We start from the raw sequence: 22,778 nt of genomic DNA on the forward strand, positions 1-22,778 counted from the left end.
TAAAGAAGTACAAATCTTGAATATATTGGCAAGCAACTAGAGGCTTGAAAGAAGAATCAAAAGTCCTTCACAACAAATAAAGTGAAAAACCTCCAGAAGCAAAAAGATTTGAAAAACCTAAAGGGATTCACAAAGCTTAAAAAGGATAATGTAAAAGATCTATTATCTTTCTTCAGGGTTTGCAGATTACCACAAAGCAAGGAAGGAGAGCTCTAGGATTGAGCAAATAAAGCTCCTCAATATTTGAATAGAGACCTACTTTACCAGCCAATGAATCAAATCCTGTTTGGCCAGCCATTTCTTGTATGTTCTCCAAAGGCCTATGAACTCTCCCAGCAATCACTCTGCACACAATCAATGCTTTTCTAACAGCTGGGTTTTCCTCAAGAATTTCAGTACATTCAAAAGCTCTTCCGCTAGTGGAGGTGGTGAAAACGCCTATTCCACCCTTGAGCTCCTTCTTTGCAGAGAACCCATTTCTTATGATTCGACAAACGCAGCATTTTTCCCATGCACACAGGCTGGAGGAGCCATTTAGACCAAGAGAGCATGACAGAGTTGTGCCATAGAACCTCAGAAGCTCATTGCCATCGGCGAGGCACCGAGGGTGTTTCTTTGGGAGTTTGCTGGCTTTGATTTTCACCATCTCCCTATATTCTTCGAATCGAGCAAGAGTCCTTTGCATATTATGAACTTTAAGAACTCTCTCAATCCTCCCACAATGGTTCTCAGACTTTAACCAGCTCGTCCGGCATATAATTTCAACAATTTTCCTTGATGAGTCGCCTTCCACAAGTTCAGTAACTGTAAAAGAGAAAATGTAGTGAGACACCAAAATCTCAAGAAAACATTTGTACTGAAGAATCTCAAATACCCAATTCCAATTAAAAAGGTTTGGGAATTGGGAAAAAAACGACAACGAATTCCAGGAATAAAAATTACCCTCATGAGTGAAAATTTGAAAAGAGTGTTTCTTAATTACCAGCATGCTTGGAGAGATGATGAGCTTCAGCAGCTTCCCATTTGTTAAACTGCTCTCCACATTTATGGCAAGTAACCGTAGAAGAACCATTAGGCTCTGTTTCAAGAGAGACCCTATTGCTTGAATGAATTCCACCGCCACCAAAAACAGCAGAACCGCCTAATCCAGACCCTTCTCTATCTGACACAATAAAAGGAGACTTCCTTGGTGGAGTTGATGTTGTCCTAACAGAAGGATTAAAGTAGTGCATTGTAGGGTGCCCTCCAGGGCCAGGAGTCCCAGGCCTTAAAGTACCCACAAAGGTTGAACCGCCGCCACCACCACCACCGCCGCCGCCTCCGCCATTGTTACCAGTAAAACCACCACCACCACCAATCCCCTCGTGGAAACCACCAAAACCAGTGATTTTGAGCTCACACCTTGAGTTACTCAAAATCACTTCGTGGGTTATTGGGTTGAGGAACTCACTGCTCCCAATAGATCTTGGACTGCAACTTGGTGGCTTCTCCAAATGTCTCTTGCTTCCATGGATGACATCTTTGAGATTTGCTATAGACCTTGAACACCCTGACCTTCCTGCTTTTCTAGTCAAGATTGTGCCCAATTGCTTCCTCGATTGTGGGTCATGAACATCTGATGGCTCTGATTTGCAGTGTAGAGACCTCTTTAGAGAGAACCACACTGTTGGCATAGTTTCCTTATTTCTCCTCTCCTACCTAATTAGCCTACAAAGCTTCCCAACCCTTCTATTTTTTCCCCACTCTTCATTCTCAAAAACACATCCCTTTCAATTCCCATTTACCATTCTTTCCACCATGGAAAGCTGAAACAAACAAACAAAAACAAAAAAGCAAGATAGCAACACTTTCTCTACAATTTTTTTTTTCTTCTACTTTAGCTAGAATACAGAATACCCACTTGACTGAGATTTCCTTCCCATTTTCAGAAACCAACCACTCCAAACCAAGTACTCATGCAACACCCAGAAAAGAAGAAGTGAAATTTTCAAGTGCCATGCTGTGTTAGGCACATGAAAAATTTAGATATTTTCTCTGATATATATATATCCACGAGGCTGTGAAGGAGGAAGAAAGTGAGAGAAATTCACTAAGAACCAGAAACCAAAGCGCCCATTTGATTAAGATATTGAAAATTCAAGAAATGTACAATCTTTGGCTCTTGCGGAACATGACAGCCAACTAACAAAAACATTGTTTAGTGACGCCAATAAATGCTAGTTACTGAGGAAGGCAAGCAGTAAAAGACGACTTAAAGAGACACTCATTACACATATCTCAATCGAACTGAGGTGAATCCTCAAAGGAAAACCTGCAGGTTGCTTCAGATTTTACTCTGGTCTGAGAGATTCTGTGGTAAATACAGCTAAAGATCTTTTATATTATTAACCGAAGTGATTTGCTGTCCGATCACCATGCCCCTTCTATTCTACTAAAGCACAAACTAACATTTGATGATTGATTGTGGCCCTCTAGGTGCACTTTTGGGGTGCATGTTTTCAATCTTTGCTATTATGAGGGGAAAAAAAAAAATCCACACGTAATACTTATATGATTACGTTTTCTTTGCTAATGCTTTTTCATTTTTTTTTTTTGTTAAAAAAAAACAGAATTTAGAAAACATTAACAAATCTTAGTCAAAACAAATATATGTTTGCTTGGAACACTTTTAAGTTTTTAGTCTTTAACATTGGCGACATACCAAGAATTTATGGTGTCCTTTATAACCTTTATCAATGAAAGCCTTCATCTCCTCTCCAAGCAAGTTTATGACGGTCTAATAAATGTAACATTCCTTGCAATGATAAAATAATAGAAATTTTCATCAAAGTTTCAATTTTTGCAATTCACCCTCACAAAGTTTCAATTTTTTTTTCAATTCGACCAATATCATCACAAAATTTTCATATTGCCCCTGATTTTTTTATTTTTTATTTTTTATGAAAACGAAAACAAATTTGGAGGTGCAAAAATGACAAGATGACCAAAGAGCCACCCCGAATTTTTTTTAAAATTTTTTTTTATAAAAAATAAAAAAATAAAAATTAGGGGCAATATGAAAAGTTTTGAATAAAATTGGTTAAATTGCAAAAATTTGAAACTTTGGGGAGGTGAATTGCAAAAATTGAAACTTTGGTATTTGAATTGAAAAATACTGTCAACTTTAAAGGGGTAAATTATAATTTTTCCAAAAAGTTTTGTATATGCTACTGTATGCTTTCATATATGAAAGTCTAGGTAGCAAAATGGCTTAAAACATTTAGTTTGAAAAGTCTGCAAGAGAAGTGAAAATGGCTGAAAAGTGTTAAATATAACTATAAAGTCTTTTTGAAATAGCTGTTGGAGATGCTCTTATGCAACTAATATAATCTATTCTTCAAGTGAGTTGACAAAAAATCAGTGCAAAACTTAAGCGAAAAATACCAACTTATTTAGGTGTTAAAAAAATTTCAAATCTATATCCCCCTAATATTTAAAACTAGATTTTAACTAACATGACCTAAAGTTTTATGTTCTAACAAAAAAAAAAAAAACTATGTTCACTTCCCTTTAAGTATGTTTAGGGTTTAGGGAAGATTTAGAGAAGATGGCTAATTAAGTTTGCTCAGGAAGAAGATGAACATAAAAAAAAATCCCCCTTTACTTCCGAAGTTATCAAAATGAAAATGAGAAATTGAGAGAAATGTGAGGCACCATTCCAAAAGAGCACGGATGGCAGGTTTATCATTTATTTGCATTTAACACAAAATACTCAACAGCAACTGCCCTGCCCTTCACTGTTTGTCCCGTGACTCACAATTCTCAGTGTCCGGTCAAGTCTTCCCTTTATGTATGATTTTTATATTATAAGTATTTGTGAGGTTTATAAATCACTTAGGATTTATGTGAAGTTTATGTAAGTTTATAGATTTAATAGTTAATTAATAAGATAAAATGAGCTAAATATGAAAAAAAAAATATTAACCCCTAATAATTTTTTACATAAAATAATGAAGAATGCTAGTGCTCTCTTGGTGTTCTATTGGTGTCATTTGTCTTAGATGAATATTATTTTCTAAAAACTAAACTGCAAGAGAAATAAAGGTCAATACAATTTTTTTTTTTTTTTTTTGTGTAAATATCTCAATTCATTAAACAAGAAGATTTACATGAAACAAAGTTTCCAGAGGGTGGACAACCCAACTACAAACCCAAATCGAAATAAGCAGTGCTAGTGAAAATGGAAAAGAAAAAAAGAAAAAAAGCCAAACACCAACCAGGAAATGGGTGTTTTATTGACCCCGAAAGAGCCAATAATTTCCCGGTCCTCTATTCCTTAGGCAGAAGCCAAAGATTGGGCCGCATAAAGCGGTATGGGCAGCATAACAGAAGAAGATAGATGTAACCCAATCCAAACCTCAATCAAGCTAAAACAACCCATGTGAGGGGGTTAAGAGGGTGGAAGCACTACTAATCCCATAAACGAATCAGTCAAACTTTCTAAAAATCAATTCATAACTTGATACCATCTTGCAAGTACCAATCCAACTCTAATTTTATTAACCAATCCATTCAATTATATATTATCATTTACAATGCACATTTAACCTTCAAATTTATATGTATTTATCATAAGGGTGATTTAACAATTTATTTTTTTTTTAAAATATGGAACCTAGTCTAATACGTGCCAACTGCCAAGCGTCATCCCTTGCATATATATATATATTTTTAATTTTTTTAATAATAATTTATTGTCATTCTATTAACCTAAACATTAATTTTTAAAAAATTTAAACATATTGAATGACACTTATCACTTGTTATAATAGGTTGAAAAAAATTTCTTAGAATATGTGTCTAAAAAATATTATAAATAAGAGTTTAATTACCACCCCTCTCTCACTCACTCACACACGCACATGATAAAGAGTCGGTGCATATAGATGTTTTGCATTTATTTTTTTTCAACGATAGCAAAGGTGAAAACATGCACCCAACTTAAAGGACCATAATCAAAAACAGTAAAAGGAGAAAGATTTTCGGATAATAATCATTTTAATTACTAATTACTCTGTGCGTCTTACTTTTTTAATAATATTAAAAAGATAAATGGATGAATGACCTCAATAAGACACGTGTGCTCATGTTTTATTTGTTTGTATAACGTTTTGTAGATTTGAAAGGGTTTTTCTTATTTATTTATTTATTTTTAAGAATGTTTTACGACGAAATTGTCTGCACGTTTTGAAAACTTCTTTGGACACCCCAATGAAAAAATAGATAACGAAAGCGAAAATAGAAATAAGAGACAACCTTTGGTGCACACTAATATTAGATTATTTAGTATTATGATTAGGTTATTAGAATTCAACTTTATTTAAATTTGAATATTCTAACTTTAAGTTTCATCTACTTTTTTTTTTTATAATAAAATCTGATCTCATTCAAAAGAACATCAAAGTCGGAGATCTACATAACAAGAACTAAATGCTCTAAATTGACTAAAACAAAAATACAATTAGGAGTTTCTTCAAGCCAAACCTTGTAAAAAAAAAATTTTGCTGCCTCATTTGCTAGTCTGTGTGCCGCCATATTTGATTCTCTCTTTACATGGCACACCTCCCGGCTCCTGAAACCCTTTAATACTACTTTGGCATCATCAATGACCTACCCATAACTATAGCTGCTTGACTCCGTCTCTGAATAACCACGTGTTGTGAGTCCCCTTCAAAAATCACTTCTCTCAAACATGTGTTATGACTAAATTCCACCGCATGGAGAGCAGCTATTTGTTTCTATTTAAAGATCATTTGGTTGTTAATGAAAAATCAAAATTAAAAAAAAAAAAAAAAAAAAAAAAATTGGTGAATTCTGGTATTCTCTTGTCCTAAGTGAAGTATTTTAATCATGATAACCTAATCATAATGTTAAACAATCTTAATCCTAATGAGTTATTTCAACTCAACCCCTAACCCTAATCTTATCCATGTCATGTATCATCTTCATAGTCCATAGATATCACTTAAACTAAGCCTTAATTATTCCATTGTTGTTAATAATAATAATTGTTAATGCACATGTAACATAATGTGGTGCTTGTGTGCAAGACTAGAGCATGTTGATTTGAAATTTTGAATAGATAATTAAAAACATTATTTTGCTGGCAACCAAAGACTAATATGATTGATTAGTGGGTTAGAAACTTCATTAGATGCCAAGTGCACCAATTGATAAATTTTGTCAAATCATGTGCACGAATTCCAAGGCCATTAGCATACATGGAGGGGCCATTATAATTTAATAGATCAAAGACTTTCATATGCTTAAAACAGAGTAGGGCCTATTGCACCAATTACATATTTACAAAATCATTTATTCTAACCAAACGGTAAATTCAAAATAAATAGTAATGTTAGATATTATATTATTAATTTATAATTGAAAATAGGTTTGTTAGAAGTGTTACATCATTGTTGGGTGAATGTAAGCATTTCTCAAACTCTCATTCATTTTCAACCATTTTTTTTTCAAATTCACAATTGAATATGTAGGATCCAATGGCGAATTTTAAAAAATAGATGATGGATGTGGGTCATTCATTGTGGATTTTAAAAAGAGAATTATTGTATCTACCATTTTTTTTTTTCTAAATGGTTTGAATTTGCAATAATGTTAAAAATGATATTTTTATCCCATAATTATTTTACACGTGGCAATCACAATCAATATTTGGATGAGTCACTATTTTTTTTGAAATAACTACGAGACAAAAATATGGTATATAGCATTTCTCTCAAATTCTTCTTCATCCTTTATAAATAATTGATTTTCTATTTATTATTTTATTAGTAGTAAAACACGTTGTAAAACAATGACCCATTAAATAAAAAATAAACGACATAAATATAAAATTCTAAGAATTTCAGTAAATTCAGATATTTCGAATGTGACAAATGGGCATTGAATTGAGCATCATCGCTATCATTTCCAATCGTGTAAAGTTTCCTTTTTGGCCGACTCATGTTTGAGTGGTCACAAATGTTTTCCTTTGAACAAGATTGGTGGATAATTAAGATAATTAAGTGGATAATCCATATTATTCAGATAATTAAGTGGATAAATTTTAAAAAAGAAAAATGATAAAATGTGATTTACTTGTTCCCGATTCCCCAAACCTTTGCATTCATTGAAGGTGTCCAAAGTAGAGTTCACAGAAAAATATGAGTGCATAGGGTTTAGAATTTATTTATTTATTTATTTTTTGTAAGTTGTAAATGATTTTTAACTCGTCCTTAAATTGTGGATTAAAGTAAAACAACAATAATGAGAAGGCAGGAGAGTGGTGGCCGGTGGGCCTTGTTTGGGGAGGCAGAGCTCATTATTAGCTTTGACCACTAATCTCTATACGGAGTACCCTTTTAACTCATTTTTTGAACCACCAAAAGGGTGGTGAAATAGAGGTATATAGAAAGAAAATTGGGATTACAATTTTCATACTTATTTAGGCCATTTTTTTAAACTACTTTTTTGTCTCTATTCTGTCATTATACCATTAAAGATGCTCTTCAAATTGGATTATTATTATTATTATTATTATTATTTTTAATTTTGTCGATTAAATTAATATGTGTTCTTAAAGTTTGTCATTCTTGCATAAATTTAAATTTTATTATATAAAAATACACGTGAAAATTATATAATAACATGTATTAGAGTAAAGTAGATTTATTTATTTTTTATTTTTTTAACTCAATTGGAAGAAAAACACCGAAAGCATTGAGTCCAAAGACAACGATATCAAAGGGTGTACAAAATTTCAATGTTGACACTTCTTTTAAGGTTTTTGTATTTAGTTTTTGGTGCAACAGAAAATAATAGTCAATAAAAATATTTTTGCTATGACCGAAGAAATTTGTTTAATTTTCGTAAAATATATATATATATATATTTTTAATCTCATGCTCAAATTCCCGCAGTTCACTAGACCACGGCCAAAACGCCGACAGATCACTGCTAAAACTCAAAATTTTAATTTTAATTTTTTTTTTTTAAAAAAAAACAATGTGAGAAAAGTACACTTTACCCCCTCAAAGTTTGGGGCAATTTTCAATTCGACCTCTAATGTTTCAATTTTTGCAATTCTACAAAATTTATCCCAAAATTCCCATATTGCCCCTAATTTTTTATTTTTTATATAAAAAAAGATTGGGGGTGCAAAAATGGGCAGATGGCCAAAGGGGTGGCTACGGCCACCTTGATTTTTTTTTTTTTTTTTTTTTAATAAAAAAAATATGGGTAATATGAGAATTTTGGGATAAAATTGGTCAAATTGCAAAAATTTAAAAATTTGGGAGGGTGCATTGCAAAATTAAAATATTGAAGATTAAATTGAAAATCGCCTCAAACTTTGAGGAGGTAAAGTGTAATTTTTTCAAACAATATAATATATTAAATGTATCAAAGAGGGGTTGCTTGCCCTTACTAAAGTGGGTAGGAAAAGGCATGAAAGAAGTAACTCAGTGAGAGGGGGGGGCCTCAAGAGGTGGATATGTATGTATGGTCGTGTATCCATCCATGAATGCAAGCACATGACGAATGATGATGCCTTGTAGGTTGCTATTCGGCATTCTTCCCCAAACCCTTGGCCTTTATAATCCGGACGAAAGCTCTGACTTGGCAACCCAATTGTAGACTTCTCTCTGCCCTTTTCAAGGCAAATACCACACACGAAATCCAAGAAATCTTTTGAATGAATGCCATGAGTTAATAATGGCCTTTATATGTTCTAGAATATCTTTTTATCATGCAATTTTTATGTCTTAATAATCATTATTTTTAATTAAATAATTTAAATTGTATCAACTCAGCATAAGATATGTTTAGAAGGCTTAAGAAAGAGAGAGAAATCAAATGGAGCATAAAAATACCTAATCTATGTTGTTTGGATAGTATCTCTTTTATAGTGAGAAAATCTTGAATATGGCACTCAGAATCTCTTAGATCATTGTCATGTAATGGAGGGCTGTTCAATGAGTTTTTTATATTAAACAGGTTTTAAGTTTGAACTTTATATTGAGTGAGTCGGGTTGTTAAGCCTAACCGGACAACCAAGCTCGATAGTACCCTTAAATGCCCATGTGCAAAAATTGAACAAAAGAAATTTGAAAGTTTTGACCTAAAAACCATCGGAAATGAGCTCGACGGTGGTGGGCTTTTGGGCCGATGTTGAATTATCCAACAAGATACAATAACTTTAGAAAGTGAGTAGCCATAAAAAGTAAGATAGTAAAATTTAAATGATTTAATTGAGATTTACCCAACCTCAGAGTTAGGTAAAAAAATCTGACATATATTAATCTCAGATATTAATTTTACTGAACCCATTGACTGCAAGTTCGAACCAAACCGTGAGTGCCGAAGTAAATGGATGATTCCTTTAAATTCCCCGCCACCTCTCTCACACGTCACACCCACGAGAATTTTGGCGGTGGCTCATGAAGTTGTTTGAACTGGTCTAGTGAGCTAGGTCCAGGTCCAGGCCCAGGCCCAGGCCCACACTATATGAGTTCTTCTTGTGGCTAATGAACATTTTGAACTGTTTTAGTTTGCCAGGCCCAATGTATCCATTAAGAATGTGACCACAAGTTCAGTTCATTTGATTTTCTTTGAATACGGCTCGACCTTATTACCAAGTTTGATAATATGTTTAAGTTCTATTCATTTATTTTTTAAATGAACTTGATATTTTTTACGAATTACTTAATTAACTTATTCAATATGTACTCATTATAAACTTAAAATAATATTATAAAAATAAAGTTATATGAGCTTATACAAATTTGACTCGTTTAATAAATGAAGCGAGCCCAAGCCCTTTTGCGAACAACTCTATTCATTTACTATATACATGATGGGCCAACCCCATTAAGAAGAATCTAGCTTTTATGACATGACGACCCTTAACGAATATCCGCCCTGAGAGAGCTTGTTAAAGGGCTCATATTTCTCCACCAAGATGGACAATGGATTGCCACACCTACCTACTTGTGAGCATGGAAGGTCCAGTGGACCTGATATTGTACGGCCATTATGGGTGAGCTTGATGGGCCCAAAGACGATATGGCATGTGATGCAGAAAGAAGCTTAATTAGTGTAAATGTGTAATGATCTTCAAAAAAATGAAAATAAAAATAAATATAAAGTCTCTAATTACAATTACATAAATAAAATTAGGCCAAAAAATAGGTCTTCTAGTTTGTACAATAGTGGTTATGAGCATTAACAGTATGTTTGGGATTGCGTTTAAGAATATAACTTTTAAGTAAAAAAGAGCTTTTGGGCAAAATGTTTATTTTTAAGCTTTTGCTAAAAGTGCTTTTTGATCATTTTTAGGCTTTTTGAACCCTTAAAAGTGATTTTAATTTTTTTACTAAACGGATACTTTTTTTTTTTTAAAACGAGCTTTTTGAGTGTTAAAAACATTTTTAAACTCTTCAAATGCAATGCTAAATAGGCCCTAAAGCTGATCTTCTTGGCATTGAAGTTGAATTTACCAAAAATAAAGTACCCAATTACTCTTTTTACATATTAAATAATAGTGGTTATAGACATCAGAGTTGGTCTTCTTGGCATTGAAACCAGCCATGAAATTTAAAACAAATTGATGGGGTTTATAATCATTACAACACCTTTAAGAGCTTGTTTGCATTATGTTTTTTGTCTGTTTGGTGGGGGTGATCTCACTGATCTATTATGGCAAGAATGCCAAACATGAAGTCAATAGTGGAAAAAAAAAAGAAAAAGAGAAAGTAAAAGTAGTTGCATTGGTAATGACAAGCATAACACTTCACAAGATTCTAATGTCACAAAAATTAAAGTTACTAGAAAATATAAATCAATAATATAATGTATTCTAAATATAGAAGTTTCTCTTAATCTATTTTTTGAAGACAAAAGTCGCACTTCATCTATAAAAACATTTTTTAGGGGTGGCAAAATGGGTACCCATACACGACCCGATTAGACCCGCGGGTACCCGTTACACGATTAGCCTATACCCAGACACGACCCGTTTAGCTAAACGGGTAATCGGGTTTGACACGATTATGACACGAAAATAATCGGGTAACCCGACACGACCCGTTTTACCCGTTTAAAATAACCGAGTATAAATGGGTAGACACGACCCGACACGACCCGATTACCCTAAACTATAATTTTTTTTTAAAAAAAAAAAATTAAAATTCAAAATTGTAATAATAATACTAATACATCAATATAGTCAATGCAAAAAATTGAGTTCTAACTTCTAAGAGATTAAAGGTTTTAATAAAGGATAAGAAAAAAAAATAAAAATTGGAAAGTGACCGTAATTGACAAATTGTACTCCAAAATAAATTACTAAACTCATAATTTCACCTAAACTTAAAAGTTAAAAGTTAAAACAAGTAAGTTCATTTATTAAAATAGTCTACTTATACCAGCTAAACATCTAAAAGATGCCTGAAACACCTCCAATTTTAGGGTCTTTTTGGTAGGGGGCTAGAAAAGTAAGAGGAATGAATAGGAAGGATGGAAAAAAAAAATTAGAAAAAAAATGAGGAAGGGATTGTTTTTCTTATACAAACTTTTGTTGGGAAGGATGAAAAAGTATCTTGTAACTATTCATAGCGATTACCTTGACACCATTCAAACTACTTATTCATGTCATTTTATCTCCTGCTTTCCTCCTATTTTTGCTGCAACTAGATGGTGCCCCACTGCCTGTGCGTGAGCTGCTGCCGGGTCCAGAAAAAAACCAAGAAAAATAAAACCGGGTTGGCGGGTGACGGGTCCAGGAAAAAGGAAAAAAAAAACCGGGTCTGACGGGTCGACCCGCCAGACCCGCACAGTAATCGTGTCTGGCGGGTCGACCCGCCAGACACAAAATTTCCGGGTCTTAATCGGGTAGACCCGATTACGACCCGAACCCGATTAGCCCAAACCCAATACCTATTTTTTCGTGTCGTGTTCGTGTCGGATTTGCGGGTCGTGTCAAAATTGCCGGCCCTAACATTTTTCATCTCTAAAGACAAAGATGTCGAAGATGAAGAATAAAGACATTCTTCGTCTTCGAAAGGGGTAAAACTAGTATTTGAGTTTGCAAGCGGTAAAACTAAAAAAATTAAAAATTTGGGGGAGTAAAAAAAATTTAATTTTTAAGGGCTTATAGGGGTGTTTTTTGTTTAAAAAAAATTAAAGAAAACATGGTGGCTTGGAGGGTTGAACCATGTAGTTCCGCTCCTCATCTCCAACGTTCTTCAGCCTTGAATGAAGAACGACGACGTTGTTTGTCGACTTTGACTTCTGCCAACTTCTACCTCCGACTTGTTAATGGTGAAAACTGACGGAAATGAGTCAATAACCTTCAAGGCTTCAACGAAAAATATGTAAGAGGTTGTCATTAATGAAGGATAAGACGCCCATGCCTCTTCAAGTAGAAGAGAAAATGATATATTTACTAAATTTTATTTTTAAAAGTTGATTTTTAAATGATGTGACACATTTTTCAAATAAAAAATATAATGAAATAAAAATATATCACTTAGGAACTAATTTTTTTTTTTTAAAAAATTTAGTAAGTGTAGCATTTTTCTACGTAAAATTAGACGTTGCGAAGTTCACTAAACTTAATTTAATTTATTTTAATTTTATTCCTTTTCATGTATCGTTACTTGAGTGCCACGTGGGATCTGGATCCCTTCCGTCGAGTGCCACGTCCTTTTCTGGCTTGTTCACTGGAAGCCCAGTACCGGAGGAACCGTATGGAAAATTTGAAGTTCAAACTCCCATTAGATAATTACAGAAACGGCACTGGGGGCAGTTCCGTCAATTCCAACTTCCCCAAAGCTGACATAGATTTTCATTCTAGTCACGCAACCCCAACCAGAACCTGCGCAAAGGCAAAGAGGTGAACTTATAAATCTCCGCCGTTCCTCCCCATCCTAATCCAACGGTTATCATACTCGATCCGCGTACTGTAATCCCATTGGCCTAATTTTAATTCCCACCCACTATTTATACCCAAACCCCGTCTCATTGTGGTTCATCTTTATCTCTTTCCCTCTCTAGCCTAACCTTCCCTCTCTTATTTCTATACGTCTCTGTGACCCGGTGTTAATTAGTCCTTCAAATCAATGGCGGGTAGGGGCAAAACTCTCGGATCCGGAGCCGCCAAGAAGGCCACGTCTCGGAGCAGCAAAGCCGGCCTCCAGTTTCCTGTTGGTCGTATCGCCCGGTTCCTGAAGGCCGGCAAATACGCCGAGCGTGTTGGCGCTGGTGCTCCGGTCTATCTCGCCGCCGTCCTCGAATACCTAGCCGCGGAGGTATAATCTCTCTTCTCCATCTCTCTCTGTCTAAGGTTTCAAGTTTTGTGAATGACTTTGTATGGATTTTTTAAATACATGGGTATGCAACTTTTCGTTAGATCTAGGGTTTCGAATTCGTGCAAAATATTCTGCTATTTTATGTAGATTTTAGTATTAATGAGTATGTGTACGAAAATTCTTTGAAAGCCCCAAAAGGACTTCATGGAGATGATCTTACACTCTGTTTTAATTGCTCTTCCCTGTAATTATAGGGTTTCGGTTTCGATTTTCTTCAAAATGTTGTATTTTTTTAGAGTATGATGTTTTTATTTGTAAAAGCTGAGAGATCCATTAAGTTTTGGGGTATAATCTACGATTTTGATTTTGTTCGTGTTTTGTGAATTCAGGGTTTGTAATTTGCGCCTAATATTCACAATTTTGGGTCTTTTCAGGTTCTTGAGTTGGCTGGAAATGCAGCTCGGGACAACAAGAAGACCAGGATTGTACCGCGCCACATCCAGCTAGCGGTCCGAAATGACGAGGAGCTGAGCAAGCTTCTCGGTGACGTGACGATTGCTAATGGTGGTGTCATGCCCAACATCCACAACTTGCTCCTGCCGAAGAAGACCGGTTCCTCCAAGGCCTCTGGTGCTGACGATGACTCGTAGATTGAAGTGAGAGAGCTGGGAATTGCGGCATTGTACGTGTTGGAATTGGATTTAATGTCTCTTTTTAATATGGTTTATAGTTTTTGTTAGGGTTCGAGTTCTCTGTGTTTGTGGGGGTTGTAGCACATGGAGGTGGTAGTTAGGGTTTCAGGTGGTAGTGAATGTGAATAGAATCATCATCTTCTACTAGTTATAGAAGATATTGTTGAATTTTATTTTATCTTACTTTTCGGATTGATAGCTAATGACATTGATGCGACGTTTAAATTCTAACATTTCCTTTTTCTCTCTTAAGAGTCTTGTTGTGAAGTCTTTTTTTTTTTTTTTCTCGCTTCAAAGTATGTGAACGTGAGTATGCCATTGCTGTTTCTGAAAGTTGTTATGGCTAGTGATCTTTGGTTGTCAAGTGCTTGCTTAATTGAATCTTGTTTTTGAAGGTAATTTTGGGTGGAAATTTGAATTTTTAGCAATTTTCTATATATATAAATAGCTTGTAATTTGGATATAAAATGTGAGAGAGCTTTTTTGGTGGGTTATTTGAAACTTATTGGGACAAGTGAGTTTTTTTGCATCTATTTTTTGTTATTTGTATCTACTGTTTGAATTTGTTCTGAGTTACTAGTAAATCCAAATTGGAAAATTGATGGTATCTTGCATTTTTGTGGTTTTAGTGAAACTCCACCATTCAAAAGAAAATTTGAGACAGCCGTGTCTGAGAGATTGACTGGAAATCTAGTGTTAAATATGATATGCATATATGAATCATTGCTTGGTTTACTACAAGCTTTTGCGTTGCACATAAGAGTGAACATGCTACTAGTTTTTCTTCTTTTGGCCCAAGTACATGCAATATATTAGGGAACGAGGATAGTGGAGGGTTATTTATTACCGACTTGGGAAGTGGGGAATTTGAGAATTTCTGACAACCATCAATAAAGTGTTGAAAGTGCAAGTATTTACCATTTGAAATCGAAAAACCCTCCTATGCGGTCATGCTGCAAAAGGAGAGTTTTGCAACAACCAATAAAATAAAAGAACGACACCTCACATAAAGGGGAAAAAATGCACAAAAAAAAACCTACACCCTAATGCACCTGATTTTCAACTAAAGAAGAAAGAAAAGAGAAAGAAGAGAGAAAGAAGAAGACTAGACCCATGGCCGGCCTGGATTTGGCCAGCCACCGAGACCCACGGCTGGGTCTTGCCGGCCGTGGATTTGTTGAAATGCTAGCCGCATGGGTCTTGCTCCAGTGGGTTTGATTTTTTGGTTTTTTTTTTTTTTTTTTTATGGGTCTTGCTCCGGTTTGGGTTTGGTTTTTTAGTTTTTTTTTTGGTTTTTCACATGGCCCCAGTGTCGTTAGTGATAGCATGGTTTCGGTTTTAGGGTGATAAAATCTCAAAAAGGGTTAATCTTTTCCTCTAGGTTTTAGTTTTGAATCCAAAATTGAATTTTGAGACATTAGAAACAAGTTTTGTGGCATTAAAATCGATTTTTGAGACATTATAAACTAGTTTTGAGGCATTAGAATTGATTTTTGAGTATTATAATCAATTTTTGAGGTTGGATTTGGCTGAAAATTCGTCAGAGAAGGTGACCCAAAGTCGTTGGAGAGGTGACCCACGGCTGGGTCACGGCTAGACCAAGCCGTGGGTCACGGCAGACCCAGCTGTTGGTTCATGGTAGACCTAGCTGCTGGGTCACACCTAACCCAGCAATTGGGTCTGCCGTGACCCAGCCATGGGTCACGCTTGACCCAGCGGTGTAGGTGGTTTGGTTCTTTGTTTGTTATTATTTGGTATTTTGATTTCATTTTGTCAAAATAAGCTTGGTGATGTGTCACCTTGTAGTTGGATGCTGCAAAATACACCTTTTGTAGCATGACCGCATAGTAGGGGTTCCCTTTGAAATTAGGGTGGGTGCCAAATATGGAAACATGGGTAGTAGTTGTGGGAATGGCGATATTGAAGCCATAAGCATTTGTTTTTTCCTAATTAAAAAGTAGGCGATATTGACCGCATGCATGATTGATATTAATAGGATTGAGGATTTTCATTTCGAGAGTAAAACTCTTTTCTTATATATCCAATAACTTTGGAGATTTTTTGAGGCTATTGAATCACCACCACTAACGGAAATTAGAGTCATGAGCTTCTTTTTATTTTTATTTATTTTTTGTAAGTAAATAAGAAAAATGTTAAAATGATTAAAACATTGAAAATGTGATGAGCTTCCCAACAATAGACTTAAAAAGAAAATTAAAGTGCGAGAAATATATAAAAAAAAAAAGTAGGAAATGGGTCATAAAATGACCTGATCCTCTCAATAAAGGCCTTAAAAAACGGTTTAAGCACCAAAACAGAAAAACTTCGAACTCCTACAAGGTAGTAACAACAACCAATAGAAGGAGGCTGTTGAAAAAATACTGTAAAATCATCAGGATCCGAAAGGAAAGTTCACCCCATGTTCTGGTACAAGAACCCAAGTAACAAAAAGGTGCAGAAACATAAAGATAGCAAAATAACGTAAAGAACTGCAGCTTCAACAGATGGCGGGGTAGAGGTGACCGGCGTGTGAGGAGGCGGATGATTATGGGAAGCTGGAATTAGTTGCGGTGAAGTGGCACGTTGGAGGCAGGGTATGTCGAAGGAAACTAGATTGGTTTTCTTTGAAACCCGATCTAAAAGCATTGAAAAAACCAGCTATCAATGCGAAGGAAAAGGTGGAGAATGTGGTGAAAAGATAAAGTCCGGCGCAGAGGTGGAGCCTTGATGTACGTTGAAGTTGGGAGTTTGGGTGAGATAAGTAGCAAAAGTGGGGAATTCTAGCTTCCAATTCAATGAAAATGACTCTAAGATTCAGGCCGGTCTAGTTGCCTCCAATAAACCTTGGCACTTTCAATCACACAAGTAAAAAAAGGACAGTTTAACATGGAATATATGGAATTTCTTGTTGATTACACGTCCCAATCGTTACAACTTATGAAAAAAAAAAAAAAATCAATGGATAAATGCTTCAATAAAGAAAGGAGCACATTAATTTGCATCCTATTCTTTGCTCCTAATTGACTTGAAAGCTCCCCCATTAAATGTAGTTTCTCCGTCTGATTTGGACCAAAAAGAAAAGGCAAAAAAGGAAACCAAGAAAAAACGATTCTATTATCAAACCCTACATTTATCTTAGCTAGATTGAAGCAGAATCGTCTCTTGGATTCTCTTCACCACCAGCTTCATCTTCACCTTCACCTTCTTCACCATCTTCACCATCTTCACCATGAACCTTATCCTTTATCTTCTTCTCCTTGCCCTGACAGACGTCATCTTTAGCAGAGTTTTCGAATGGACGTTTATCTGGAGTTCCCAAAGGCAGGCGGGGAGAATCCAAGTTCTTTGAAGCTTGCAGACTCTTGAAGTTGAAATCAGTGAACTTCAATCCCAAACGCCGGCGGCGAAGTTTCAGGATTATTCGGCCTGAGCCCATAGCATTAGCAGCACATGGTTTCAGGATTGGGGAAGTTTTCTGAGCAGAAGGTGGTAGAGTGGCTACCTTTCTTTCATCTCCTCCTCTTCCTGTTGGTTCTTGAGAGGATTCTTGGAGCTTCTTATCTTCTTCTTCTTCTTCTTTTTGATCTTCTTCTTGTTGTTGTTGTACTTCTTCTTCTTCTTCTTCTTCTTCTTCTGCCAAGTTTTCTGGCAATGGAGATGCTTGGCTTTGGTTTGACATTTTTTCACTTCGAGAGAAAAATGGTTATCGAGAAAACAGAGTTGGTTTTTGCTAAAAGAAACGGTGTTAAACCAACTGAGCTGAGAGGCTATATATATATAGACAACAAGTCAGAACCATAAGGAGCACGGATCAAGATCTTAATGGATCATTTTATAGTAATTAAATCTTTTTCTATTTTGAAAAGAATTTTACATATTGTGAAATATTACCTGTGCAACTAAAAAGAATTTTCATTCTAAAAGGCTTTTTTACACTTTTGATGATACGCTTATTCTTCATTAAATTAAAAGATAGTTTTTCGCTCAATGCATTTTTACGACATAAAGCGAAAAAAAAAAAGGTGATGAAAATATAATCAATTCTCATTGGTGACATGTCACATTTTCAATAGGTGGCATTTTTTTTTGCATTGTTCGATGCAAAAATATCAAAATTCACATAATTTGAGAATCTACAATTTCTTTGATATTGTAGGGATCTTTATCCTCGAAAATTGCCTTTTTGCTTCCATTCATGTGGGAAAATAAATTCTACACATATTCGCTCCCACACTACTACTTCCGAGAATATGTACTTAGGAGCAGGGGCGGAACTACTTGTATGAGTCGTCCCCCCAAAATTTTTGAAATTTTCTATAAAGTACATATAATTTATATATCTATCCCCCAAATTTAGAAATTTGTCCCTCCAAATTTAAAAAAATGTCCCCCCAAACTCTCTTTCTCACCGGTCACTCTCTCTCAGAAGAAATTTTTTTTCCTCTCAAAATCTCTCTCTCGGACCATACTCTATCTCTTTAAGACAAGAAAAGTCTTACCACTGGCTGTAATTTGTTGTGTCCACTCCTGTCACCTGAGTCTTGCTGCTTGCAGTTCATCTGAACGAAATCTTGCTATTCAGTGTTCACCTCAGTTCTCAACAAATAATTGTGCAGGTTGTTCGTCACTTGATCTTATCTCAAGGTTCCTTTAATCCTTTCAAGCCTTCGTCTTTGGGGCTTAAATGCATTGTTAATTTGTTAGTTTGTTAGATATATATTTTTTATTCATTAAAAAATATACTTGCAGTCTTGCAAATTGCAAGTTTCAATGTTGCAAGAGGGAGTGGGCGTGGAGTGTGAACTTAGTGGCCAAGTGTCCCAAGTGTCAAGTGAGTGTGTGTTAGTGGCTTAGTGAATTAGAAAATCAATTAAATTAAATAATGGCTTAGATGCTTAGGCCTAGACTGCTTAGTTAATAGTTATTAGTTGGTGTGGGCTGTATGCATGGCTTAGTTGTTAAAGATTAAAACCAACATTTTGACTTAAAACTAATTTTTAAGATTTCATGAGATTAAAATTTGGATTATTTTTATTATTGTAGGCTGCAACATTGTTTTGGCTTGTCTCAAAATCTCAATATTATTGTTGTTGGGAGCTTTAGGAGAAACGATTCATACAATTTTCTTGAACCATATAGATTGTGCTTAGTTTATATTGCTAATAATTTATGCTATTGTGTGTTTTGATGCCATAAGATTAAGATTTTGAATAAGTATTTATTGTATTTTGATGTAGAAAAATTATACAAGTTCTCTTTTTTAGCTTTCATTGTTGTTAATTAACTTAAATATTTGATGGGTTTGAATTCATTAATTTATTTGGCATTCTTTCACTTGTTAGTGGTAATAAGAATTATAATAAAATTCTAACAAAAATGACTTATGATTTACTATGACATTATATCTCACCATATGTATCTACTTATTTAATTATATAAGTAGGCGTTATTATGGTCACGCCCAAGTAAAATAGCTACAATTGGTTTTCTCAGCCTACCCTTTTATTTAGAAAAAAAAAAAAAAAAAAATTCGTCCCCCCACACTCAAAATCCTGGTTCCGCCCCTGCTTAGGAGCATGATAATGATAATGTATGTATCATTTCTATTATTGGAATTAGATGCTTCTAGAAACCTCTCATGTCACTTTTGATGGGCCAAACTTTCGAGCCGAGCTACCTCCAAAAAGTTGGCTAAAAAATATCAAGAGTGGACCAGGTTGTATGGGCTTTTTTAGGCTTTGCGGGTGTTAATGGGCTTTGTTAGCTTATTTATTAGTATCAAGGAATCAATTGAGGGGAGGAAAGAGGCTGGTAACTCCTAAAATATTACACTTTTTTTTTTTTTTCCTAATTGAATTAGGAAAAAAGGTTACATAGGACCTAAAATATTACACTTGAATACTTGATGGAAGTAAAGTGCATATTTTGGAATATATGTTGCGTCATTTTTATTTTATTTTTTCTTGGATTCTCATTTGCAGGTGGGTTCATTGTGGAGTTTCTTGCACTAGAATCTTCCCTTGCAGAAGAAGAGCTTATTCTTTTATTCGCTTCTCCTTTGCATTTTTTCAAGGTTATTGTTAAAGTATCACTTATCTCAAAAGCTTAAGCCGATAGAAGAGATAAATTTAATTATTTAACCAATACTTTAGCACTTCCCCTCACGTGTGGGCTTGAACTTCCTTTTAATTGGTGATGCCCAACACATGAAATATTTAATTGAAATGAGGGGTGACGGAGTCAAGGTTCGATTCCAAGACCTTTGGCTCTAATATCATGTTAAATTACAATTTTTCCTAAAAGCTTAAACTGATAAGAAAATGTACATTTAATTATTTAATCAATACTTTAACAGTTATGGAAACAGACTTATTAGTTTTTACTAAAAGAAACCGAGCCAGGCTATAGTTGAGATTAAATCTTTCATATATATATATATATATATATATATATATATTATGGTCCATATGTTGTTGCTTAATATATTTTCACGTTATTTTAAAATACAATAAAATAATTTAAAGTGAAATAGAGATAAAATAGAGCAGAAAGGCTAATTTTGTTGAAAATATTCTCAAATTCATAGAAACATGTTTTCAGTTTACACAACTTTCAATAAATAGGGATGGATACCCAACTCGTAGGAAAGAGAAGAAGAAAACGAAAATGTTAATAAGGGGTGGGCGTTGACTTTATGGAGTCAAAACTGGACTTTTTTCTTATTGCCCTTTTTCATCAAGTGTGAATTTTTTAACGTACATAATGGTATTTACGAGTGTGAGAATAATGGTATTTGCCTTTTTTGTTTGTTTGTTGAATCAGAGCAATGAGCTTGATTTACTTGCAATGTATGTTACTGTGGAACCGAGTTTTAATACAGCGGGCCGGATCACTTGATTCCAACCTTTACTGTGCCATAGCCTTCGTATTAAGTTGGGAATTCTAGTTTCCAAATTCAAAGAAAATGACTCGAAGCTTTGGCACTTTCAATCACAAAAGTAAAAGAACGACAATTTAACATGGATGACTCCAGTGTTGAATATATGGAATTTCATGTTGATTACACGTCCCAATCGTTACACTTTATGAAAAGAAAAACAAAATCAATGGATGAATGCTTCAATAAAGGAAAGGAGCACATTAATTTGCATCCTATTCTTTCCTCCTAATTCATCTAATTGGCTTGGAATCTCCAGCATTAAATGCAGTTTCTCCGTCTGATTTGGACCAAAAAGTTGAAGAAATCCATAAACAAAAGAAGAGGCAAGAAAGGAAACCAAGAAAAAACGATTCTATTATCAAAGCTTACAATATTTATCTTAGATTGAAGCAGAATCGTCTCGTGGATTCTCTTCACCACCAGCTTCACCATCTTCACCATCTTCACCATCTTCACCTTCACCTTCTTCACCATCTTCACCATCTTCACCATGAGCCTTATCCTTTATCTTCTTCTCCTTCCCCTGAGAGACGCCATCTTTAGCAGAGTTTTCTAATGGACGTTTATCTGGTGTTCCCAAAGACAGGCGGCCGGGAGTATCCAATTTCTTTGAAGCCTGCAGACTCTTGGCCTTCAAATCAGGAGGAGTGTCTGCTTCTTCTTCATCAGAATTGAGAAGATACAAGCTGTCCATAAGTATGCGAGTAACTTGTTCCCATGGTTCTGAGTTCGTAGCATTAGCAGCACTGGGTTTAAGGACGGGGCCTTTTCTTGCGATGGAAGTTTTCTGAGCACAAGGTGGTAGAGTGGCTACCTTTCTTTCATCTCCTCCTCCTCCTCCTCCCGGTGGTTCTTTAGAGGGTTCTTGGAGGTTCTTATCTTGTTTTGAAGTTTGTCCTTTGATAGCAGAAATGGGAAGACCCAATCTGACAAAAACCGCTCGAGTAAATTGTTCCAATGTTGGGTCTCTGTTCACAGCATTAGCAGCATATCGTTCAAAGAAAGGTGGAGTGGCTACCTTTCTTTCATCTCCTCCTCCTCCTCCTGTTGGTTCTTGCGAGGGTTCTTGGAGGTTCTTATCTTCTTCTTCTTGTTGCTGTACTTCTTCTTCTTCTTCTTCTGCCAAGTTTTCTTGCAATGGAGATGTTCCGCTTTGGTTTGACATTTTTTCACTTCGAGAGAAAAGGGTTATCAAGGAAACATAGTTAGTTTTTGCTAAAAGAAACGGTGCCAAACAAACAGGGTTGAGCCAGGCTATATATATATAGACAACAAGGATCAGAACCATATGGAGCACGGATCGATCAAGATCTTAATGGATCATTTTATAGTAATTAAATATTTTTCTATGTTAAAAAGAGTTTTACTTATTTTGAAATATTACCGAGGCAATTCTAAAAGACCTTTTTTACACTTTTGAAGTTACAATTATTTTTTGGACAAGTTTATTCTCCTAAATGCAGTAAATGGATACTTCGCGTTTCAAATGAAATGAAAATGAACCGTTTCCGTTGAAAATTCCTTTTTTGCTTCAATATATGCCAGAAAATGCTACACATACTCGACTTAGGAGTGTGAGAATGATAGTGTGTAATATTACTCTTATTGGCATTAGAAGCTTCCAAAAATTTCTAATGTCACTTTTGATGGGCCAAACTTTCGAACCGAGCCACCTCCAAAAAAGTTGGCTAAAAAAATTCAGTGGAACCGCATTGTATGGGCTTTTTATAGGCTTTGTTGGTGTTAATGGGCTTTGCTAGCTCATTTATTAGTATCAAGGAATCAACTAGGGAGAGAAGA

The 22,778-nt window shown here is 35.0% G+C and overlaps 2 protein-coding genes across 2 annotated transcripts; one reads left to right on the top strand and one right to left on the bottom strand.

The window, feature by feature from the left end:
- Window positions 1–2,256, bottom strand: LOC132174713 (uncharacterized). Its single transcript, XM_059586359.1, has 2 exons — window positions 983–2,256; window positions 1–804 (listed from the first exon to the last, which is right to left on the bottom strand). Exons 1-2 carry the CDS (start codon window positions 1,671–1,673, stop codon window positions 173–175), a joined length of 1,323 nt encoding a protein of 440 aa, XP_059442342.1. The 5' UTR covers window positions 1,674–2,256; the 3' UTR covers window positions 1–172.
- A 10,809-nt stretch (window positions 2,257–13,065) lies between these two features.
- Window positions 13,066–14,290, top strand: LOC132174716 (probable histone H2A.1). The gene is made up of 2 exons (XM_059586363.1): window positions 13,066–13,346; window positions 13,781–14,290. The coding sequence occupies exons 1-2, from the start codon at window positions 13,158–13,160 to the stop codon at window positions 13,994–13,996; spliced, it is 405 nt and encodes a 134-aa protein (XP_059442346.1). The 5' UTR covers window positions 13,066–13,157; the 3' UTR covers window positions 13,997–14,290.
- Window positions 14,291–22,778: the final 8,488 nt, after the last annotated feature.

The sequence above is a fragment of the Corylus avellana genome, chromosome ca3 (genome assembly GCF_901000735.1).
Source record: "Corylus avellana chromosome ca3, CavTom2PMs-1.0".
NCBI lineage: Eukaryota > Viridiplantae > Streptophyta > Magnoliopsida > Fagales > Betulaceae > Corylus > Corylus avellana.